Raw genomic sequence first — 9,498 nt, forward strand, 5'->3', positions numbered from 1 at the left:
TTCACCTATTGTGCTTGACTCACAAGCAATTAACAAAACACTTTGATGCAGTCCTCACTTAACATTCCTTCTGTTTCAGTGACCTTAACATTACTGAACATCTTTTTCACACTTGCACTAAAATGTTTTAGACAGATGTAGCTGTAAAAAATCATTGACCTCAAAATTAAAACCCCTAATTCAATTACTCCTATGAAACCCATAGTTTGGGCATAATTAAGTTAGAAAGGAATGCAGTCACATACGTTTTTAACACTCCAACCGGAAAGGAAATCTTATCAAGTGAGCTCCCACAAAAAGCCACAGTAACCTGGAGACTGGAAATTTCAATGTAAATTGAACTCCTTGCCCTGAAGAAAGAAAAAGTCATCTGAACCTATTATTGTGCAAAACCGAAGGGGTCTCCTATAGGCCTTTGATCATTTTTCATGTCTTAATTCCTTTTCCAGTCTTTTTGTTTCTGGTATGTGCACTGAGCAAATTGAAAGGAACAATCTGTTACTAATTACTCAGGTCTACTCTGCACTCCCTCCCAGCACAGCTGAATTCCAAAGTGTGCCCACAAGGAGTATCCTCACCAGTGACCAGACAGACAGGGAAACAAGCCTCAAATGCTACAAGCTCTAGAGTGCCATTCCCATAATCTTTTGTGCCTTTCCATTTCATGCATCCTCCATACCAGCCCAGGTACACTGTACAGCCTCTGCTCTCACAGTAGTGCCCCTCTTTCCACTGCAAGTTTTGGCTTTCTGTAACCCTAAATGACCCCTTTTACACTAACTACAAAGTTAGCAAGTGTAGGACAACAAGCGAGCAACAACCACACACCAGGCTGAATGTTCTGCTCCCAAAATTTGCTTTCTGAACTACAAGTGCCTCAATAAGGATTATTGCCAGGATGGAAAGAGTGGGACTGGGGAAGATGACCTCATGTTGTCTGTCTGCACTCAAGAGAACTACATTTCTTCATGGCATCATACTTGGCATTTAACTGCCTCCTAAATCTAAGGTACAGCAAAGCACTTAAAGCAGGTAATCTTTCTTGCATATCTCTGCCATTACCTCACCGTCTCTTAGAGACTGAAATTGCTTCTACAAAAAGAAAATTTGGCCATTAATTCAAGTGGCAACAGAATCAGCCTTGAAAATAGATTTTTCCTGCCAATGATAAAGTCTGCTGTTCTTTTTGCTCCTGCATTTGTTCACAAACACACCCAGGCAAAATGTCACACAGGTGCCCCTGGCACTGGATGCATGGGAATTAATGATTTACATTAAATAATTACCTGCTCATTTTTTTCAATTTATATAATCTTTACCTTTCCCTGAAACCTAAAATTGGATACTTACTGATGCCGACAGCTGTAATAAGTTTAACTGCAAGTTCTGGGATTTCACACTGCATAAAGAAAGGTTCCAAGATATAGCGTCCAAATGCCAATGATATCACTGCTGTGGCAGCAGGGCTAGAGTGAAAAAAAAACAAAGTCACTATATTAATCTGCAATAGTACATAGCTATTATTCTTATTGGATCACGCTGTAACTTCATTATCAGAGACCTCTGAACCTTAATTTTGGTGCTTTCTTTGAGCTTTGCTGACATGTACCACAGTTTCTGAATGCAGCACTAGTCAGCGATTCGGATCTGACAGCAAAACTTCTTACCAGATTGTCTCTTACAACTTCCATGTTGCAAAGCAGTCATAATCAAAACTGAAAAGTATCAATAGAAATCCTCATTTACTCACCTGAAGTGAGCATTAGCTAGTAATCAGATTACATTGGCAACACCCTGCACAAAAGTCAATGGATTTTAGTGGCCATATATATCTCACTTCTCAGAGACACAAGCAAATTAATTTCATTCAAGCTGAGCATTCTGGTTTACTAAATTAAGTATCCAAAATATACCCAGGTCTTTTATTAAATTCTGAGACAGTCCAAATGGGATTTCTAAAATACAAACAGAATTTGTTCCTTTTATTGACTAAAGATTTCCTAGCACTGCAAGTGAAAGCAAAAATCCCTGTAGTATACCATAGAATACCATAAAACAAAGGAATATGAAGAAAGACAGAATGTTTCTTTATTTGGCCAGCTAGTGTTTTTCATAGTAAGAGTTAAGTTTTCCAACACCCAAAAAGCTGTTGCAGTTGCAAATTTGAAATGCTCCTAATATTCATACAGCCCTTCTATGTGAGAGAAGCTAACTGTTTGACAGAAGCCTTAGCACTGACACACATTAGTAGCAAATTAGCCTGTGTCTGCAGGTTACTGTTCATGTTCCATTTAGAAGGACATTTTCACCCTCATTAGGACAGCTGGTGGCATCTGTGGTTTATCACATACACACTGTATGGTTTATCATATAGACACTGTAGGACAACAGGCACATGATTCTCAAAGAACTTCTGAGTTGAACAAGAATTCAGAATTCATCCAAATTTCTTGTGAAAAAACCTGCAACACCTCACTTCACAGAATTTTGATAAAAATTCTATGGAACAGGGTAGAAATTCTGCAGAGATGTTGTTCTTCATTAAACTATAAAAGAATTTTCCACAAGGGAGTTGCACCATGGAAACAAAATGTTTCTCTCTGTTACAACAACTCGGAAGTCACACACTGTGTTGGACCAAGCTGCAGAACAACACAGAACAATCTTCCTCAGTAAGTTTCTGCACAGACAAGCAAAGGCTGCTGCATGTGCATGTCCCATGCATGGGGATGTTCTTCTCACTGGCCAGCAAATGGCTTTGCAAATTTTGTCTGGATTTTCACAGACATTTACTGCAATACTTCTAATATCAGGAGATCACCAGGCTTCTGGTTTTTAAGTACTGCATGCAGCCTTCCATAAGTAGTTTTGGAGTGCTCTAGATCAGATGAAAGATCAGATCTTTGGAGCTGTCCCAGACTTTTTTTCCTCAGTCCCAGCTCCTTTCCCCATAACTTGGACTTTAACCTCCCATTTCAAGGAAAAGCCTTTTTAAAAAAGCAGACACTGCTATCCACACCACTGTTTCTAAAAACAGAGCTAATAGCTCTACCTTCGACATTACCACGACTCTCCGTGGGGGAGATGTTGCTGGCAATGTCAATTAGTGGAGGTAGAAGTTCAAAGAATGGAGCAGTATTAAAAAGACACACAGATGGGATGTTTAGGGACATAGCTTAGTGGCAGACTCTGCAGTGCTGAGTTAATGGTTGGACTCCATGATCTTGGTGGTCTTTTCCAACCTTACTCATTCTATGTTTTTCCTTTTGACTACAGTACTACAGGCAGGCTGGCAGGCCTCAATAGCTGTGTGTTCTGGAGCAGGTAGAAAGTGCATAATCAGCTTCCACAGAAGGGCAAGGATACAGGAAGACACCAGATGAGGCCCAGGGACAGGGTCCCAGCACATACCACAGGTGAGTCAGGCACCTGGCAGCACACTCCTCCTGCCTTTGTGTAGCAACCACCAAGTGAAGCTCTACAGACAATGCATTCACACTGCTGTCTTCACTTGTTTGAAAAATAGTTGTTGGAGGTTTTTTAAAGGTATATAAATATATATAAAATACAACCTGGCTTTGGGAGGGAAAAAGGTTCACAGTTGCACTGGGTCAGAAGCAGTGCAGCGTAAGGCAGAACTATTCTGTAAGTGGGCAGAGTAGTTAAGTGTGTTCTCCACTGTCAAGTGGCAGCTTTACAGAGATATATGAGAGCAAGAAATGTCTGTTTTGGTTGTTACTCCTCCACCAGCCTGGAAGTGTGATAATCCTGCAATCTTTCATAAGAAAACCCAGCCTAGCTGAGATGTGTGTCTTCAACTTCATCTGCTGAAAACAAAAAATAAACATATATGAGGTCTCAAGTTCTTTGATAGAAGCAGTCAGTTTCCTGATGCAGGAGTCAGCTATAAAACTCTACACAGAGTTTCAGCAGTGCTGCTCTGATCATTGCAAGTTACAACATGTATGCCTTCCTCACTGCCTCTTACACTGGGTGATTAAAGAAACCACTGATGTTCTCTCCCATGCAACATGACTATTTTCTGGGTGTGGGGCAGATGACGATTACTAGAAGCATTTTCACAACACTCCTGGGACACTGTCATACATAAAAAAAATAATTATTTTGTGAGGAAAGGAATTTACAATGCCTGGTTTCTTATAGGTGTTTGTGCCTAAGTTAATAAGTTGCCTCTGTCAAACAAAGTGTAGATTAAGAGGGGGATTTCTAATACTGTTCCTGTTTGTTGATTCTCTGATGTGAAGTGATATAGCTGTTCACACCACTATGAAAAACATAGGTCTCAATCCACTTCCTGATTGTCCTTTTTGGCAGAAGTTTCATACAGTTGAGACATCTGCCCTTTCATCACATTTGATGGAAATTATGCAGTTAATTCAAAGGTTACATTTTGGTAGGGAGGTTGTGTTGAACCATCTGACATACAAAATTATTTCCCCTGGAAACAACATAAGGATTTATAGATTCATTATGACTCAGCACAGTCAGCACTTTTAAACTCAACAGTCTATGCTAGAACCTGTCAGTGTTATGTAAACATAGTTATGATTTGAAATGAGGCTTGTGCCTCATTTGTGACTAATCTGCTGATTGCAGAAGAGAGGGGAAAGAAGTGCTAACCAGCCTGAGCTGGGGATGGAGCATTCCCAAGCACATTTTGTATAAGTGAGTTGCCCTGTTCTACATATATCAAGATCTCCAAAGTCAGCAAAACTGCAAAAATAAAAGGAGAGGCTACACATGAGTTTGCTATGTTGATCCATTTACATTATGAAAGTTTATATTATATAATTCAACATCTTGATATTGTAATTCTTCTGCACAAGGTCAAAGGCTGCACACCAAGGCAATACACTGGACATTTTAGGAATGTGAAGATAATGTTTTATTATTTGGTTAGTTAGTGTTTTTCAAAATAAGAGTCAAGTTCCCCAACACCCCACAAAAACAAAAAATCAGGGCCCAATCTGACATATAAAGCATACACGGTGCCCTTAACTCTAAAAACTACTGGACAATAGTTTTACCAGGTGTTACTCCTGTATCCACAGACAACAGTAATTGCTCCAGAAGGTAGACTAAGACTGAGAAAAGGTAAAGGTGACTTCCCTCTTTCTGTACTCTATCTAGGTATGGCAAACAACATTATTAGTGACATCAGTGACCATCAATAGTAAGCTTAGCAAAATTAAGGCAAGTAATTCAATTTTTGTGGCAGGGAGTTTTCTTATTTCCCCCATATATGCACACATCTCCTTGAACATTAGATGATTAGAATAGCACTTTTAAACCCTCTGAAGCAATCATAGTAAAAGAACACAGTTAATTGACCAAAATATCTTTGATTTTTTTTGCCCAACATATAGAAGAGATTTTTCTTTATGACTGACAAGTGCGTTGCCATCAGAAACAGTCATGATACACTTACCGAATGATGAGTAGTTCAACCCAGACCCTCACAAATGCAGGTAATGGGCCAAAGGCCTCCAGGATATAGGTGTAGTGACCACCAGATTTCTTAATGCATGTTCCTAGTTCAGCATAGCAGAGGGCACCTGTGAGAATTCAACAGGGCCAACATGAGAGATATCCAGAAATACCTATCAAATAATTTATAGCCTGAACAACAGAGCTGCTATGATATCATAACTACTTTTTATATATTTTAATTTTTTTCCAATGAATTTTGCAAGTTTTAATTCATTCAGTAGTAATTCATTAAATTCATTGACACGTAGTAAACTAAACCATTTATCCACTTATATTTAAAGCCACTGGACAAGCTATTTGCAGTAAGTGTTGTTACTACTCTGCATCTCGTAAAGAAGGACAACAAAGTGGGGTGTTACACGAGATACGTTACTTCCCAGGTAGCCAGACTGCATCACTAAATGAAAGATTTCTGACACACTTGTTATCAAAGGTTGATTTACTCCTCTCAGCCTTAGAGATGCCTGGCTCAAACTCTAAAGGTCTAAAAACTATTACCTCACCTCAGCCATGGATAAAAGCAATCAAATGGCCCAAATTTGGAACCAGGATCTTCAGATTAAGAATTTTCCTCAGTAATACTCCTAACATTTTACATATAAAACTCAGGGGGTGACTCCACAGCTTTTCAACACTGGTGAAGTTTTTTTTGTGTAGTACAAATGCAGTGAAAAGTCAGGAACCATCAGCTAGCTACAAAGCTAGGGATTCACAGCTTCACAGGTGGACCACATCAATAGTGTTCCACAACCAAAAAACATAGGCAGCCCTTTTGGAAGACGACTCTGAGGAGCCAGTAATGAACAGTAATAAAGTTTGTTAGCACTGCATCACACAGAGTTAAGATCAGAAACATACATTAACTCATTTCAGCTCTCTTCCCTGCACATCTCTGTGTCACACACTTTTAGATAAGAACTACAGTTGCCAAAACCACATCACATGTAAAAGCCAATTAAAGCTGTACCACATGATGACAAATTCTCCAGCTTTATTAATTTGTTTTGTTTGAGGCTTTGCAAAAATGTGGCAACTTTTATCTGCTATTCTTTCGCTTACCTGAAGATGTGTTTAAAGGAACCCTTACAGCCACATTAAAGAAAGCTGTTTATGCATTTTCTTTTGCCAGCCTCTTTTTTTTGAGGTTCAGGATGAAATGAAATTGTGTTTTAATATATGTTATAAACACAGCTTCAGCAAGACCTTACATGATCTCTACATGTGATTTAACTATAACTAAGTCATGCAGGGAACTAAAAAAAAAAGAAAAAAATTTTAAAAAAGGCAAGAACAGCCAAAAAGCAAAAAACTGTAACAGGTCCATCCTGAGAACAAGAGACTATCTTTTGCTGTGCCAAATTACACAGTTCTTCCCATCTAGAAGTCTGGAAAATTACCTAAAAAAATCTGTCTGATAAAAGAGAGGGGGTTATTTTGGTTTGCTTGGTTTGGTTTGGCTTCTTTGTGAGGCTTTTTTTTTTTTTTTATTGTAGAAGCTTTACTACACAGCTAGAAGATTACTACTACTAAAGTTACAGCCATAAATTCAGTGCTTAAGCAAATTTTGGGTTAAGTAACTCAAAAGCCCAAGATCTTTTGACAGGGTTACAAATAGCATCTGAGGTTTTTCTTGATAGGGGAATTTTGTTGCAGGCAGAACTTCCACATTTGTACAAGAGATTATGCTGCACGTTGTACCCATACATTTACGATTTCACCCAGATGGGTCCAAACTTACTAGGACTGTTTGGTCTGGGTTGGTTTAGCCTGTAAGAATATTTCTTTTAAGGTCAGAGCCAATTTACAAGGTGGCATTTGCATGTTCCGCCTATTAAGTAGATACTTAGTTCCTCTTTGTCCTCTTCACTCCTGCCAGTAAACAAGTAGTTTCCTTTTTAAATAAAGCCTATATTCATGTTAGTTCTTCAGTTTCTTTGAGATTAACTCTATTAAACAGGTCAATGAACCCTCTGTCCCACAGAGGCCAGGGTAGGGTTTTCCACTCTGAATGAGGGTTTTGTGTACAGAACAACTTAACTGGACTTCTTCAGAATTCAACACCCTTCAAGAACACAAAGAATTAGCAAAAACTCCCACAATAAGCAGGCTAGCAATAAAACTCCCAGGGCAAATTTCTTCCATCACAGTTTTTTGTAGCCCAGTCTTTCAAAGCAACATCATGAGCGAGGAAGGAAGAAAAGAGCTGGGAAAAGGAGTTATTAGTATTATTGTTTTGCTCCCCTTCATGCCAATACATCTTACATACAGTGGGAATTATTCCTCAGACTTTGCTGTAGCCTCTAGGAAACTAGGTTGAGCTGTCTAAACATTTCAGTGGTGCTCATGCATCATGCTCATCCAGCAGCCAGGAGCTTTGCAAGCAAACCATAAGTACATCTCACAGACAGGAGGAAAATATACATACAGCATGTTCTATAGGGAAAAACGCACATTTGGTTTTCCTGTTCCTTTAGGGACCCACAAAAAAAAAAAAAAGCTTCCAACTTTCACCAGCTGGTGCCACGAGTGGGGGGACAGGGCTTGCAAATCTTTGCACCCTCCACAAAACCATCATGCAGCACAAACCCTCTGTAGTCCCATTGGTGCTCAAGCTCTGCACTTTGACTTCCTATCCAATCATAAAATCAGAGAAATAATCACAATAATTCACCAGCTGCCCCTCTAGACCAATTAGAATTTTTCAGAGACTTACCAAAAAGTGAGAGGATACCACACACTGTCCACACAGTCAAGGACATGCCCACGCTGCCTGTGTTCTTCAGGATGCCTTTGGGAGAGATGAAGATGCCAGCTCCAATGATAGTGCCAATTATGATGGATATCCCCCTCAAAAGTGTCACTTTCCTCTTCAGCATAACTTTTCCCTCCTGGGCTGGCTGTTTGCTGTCCATAGAGGACAACTTGCCATTACCTTGTCCCTGCAAGTAGCTTCCATTAGAGACCGTGGGCACGGCAGCTTTCCTAAACATGCTACAGTGCCACCAACACACTGCTGGCAAGCACAGGCAGAAAAGTTTTCAGCAGAAACTGAAGGGGATTTTTCCCCCCCTCTATGTAGCCAACTACTTTGTCTCTTCCTCTGTCTTCTCTTATCTTTCCAGCTGCTCCTACACACAGGTAACAAGCTCTTTAAGAGTATGTGAGCCCTTCCTGTGATCCAAGCTCAGCTCAGGAACACCTGCGTTTTCACACTGTGGTACTGCCCTATCATTGGAAACCAGCTCAGCTTCCGCATGGACTTGTATTTAAGCTCTTGTCATACCAAGCTACTCTAGCTGAATGATGATGCAAATTCTCCAGGTTTGCATCAGCCATTTGAAAAACCGCTGGCATTACTCAGCATTTCTCTTTTTTTTTTTTTTTTTCCTTTCCTTTTTAAACCGTACGGGCATGTTGTACAACTGGCCTGGGGGTGGTGAGAAGAACAAAGCAAACAGCTCGACCTAAACCTCGCTAGTCAGTGCAAGCATATCGCCCTCGACACCCTGAGACGCACTCCCAATTTTTTTAAAGCAGTTCAGAGCCAGAAACAAAAGCCTGCCTAAACACAAAGCTTGTCAGAGTACAAGCGGTAAAGAAATCAAACAGGATACGTCATTCCTGGGTCTAATCCAATTTCATTCTTGAAAAATTCTCAACAAAAGTTAAGTTTGTGGGGGCTGAACTGCTAGTGTCTTAGTTGATCAGCCTCTACCACGTCCATGTTACTAATCTGGAAATCTCTGCAGGGACCAGGAACCACCATAAAGGATCCATACAGCCCCAGTGTTATCCTGAGTTACTTAGCAACACGCCCCAGTCAGCCTAATGAGCACACAAGCATTATTTCCACGCAACAGGCATTTTCATAGGTGCAGCTGGTTTCCGGGACGTCAGGAAACAGCATCGCACCACCACTTCTTTGTTAAAATGCACTGCAAAGGTTTACAGCCACTTTGCATGTGTGACCGGGCAGGAGCAGGGCAA

The 9,498-nt window shown here is 40.2% G+C and overlaps 1 protein-coding gene across 2 annotated transcripts in view; it reads right to left on the bottom strand.

Moving 5' to 3' along the window:
- Positions 1-9,289, bottom strand: part of SLC7A11 (solute carrier family 7 member 11) — a 71,279-nt gene extending 61,990 nt beyond the window's left edge. The window contains exons 1-3 of one of the 2 annotated variants that reach the window (XM_058838771.1): positions 8,225-9,289; positions 5,450-5,576; positions 1,351-1,466 (exon numbers count right to left, since the gene is read on the bottom strand). In XM_058838771.1, the coding sequence (XP_058694754.1) occupies positions 1,351-1,466; positions 5,450-5,576; positions 8,225-8,501 (520 nt within the window). In that variant the 5' untranslated portion in view covers positions 8,502-9,289. The remainder of the gene's footprint in view (positions 1-1,350; positions 1,467-5,449; positions 5,577-8,224) is intronic. The other variant, XM_058838772.1, reaches the window with a different exon arrangement.
- Between the last annotated feature and the right edge of the window lie 209 nt (positions 9,290-9,498).

The sequence above is a fragment of the Poecile atricapillus genome, chromosome 4 (assembly GCF_030490865.1).
Source record: "Poecile atricapillus isolate bPoeAtr1 chromosome 4, bPoeAtr1.hap1, whole genome shotgun sequence".
Taxonomy (NCBI): domain Eukaryota; kingdom Metazoa; phylum Chordata; class Aves; order Passeriformes; family Paridae; genus Poecile; species Poecile atricapillus.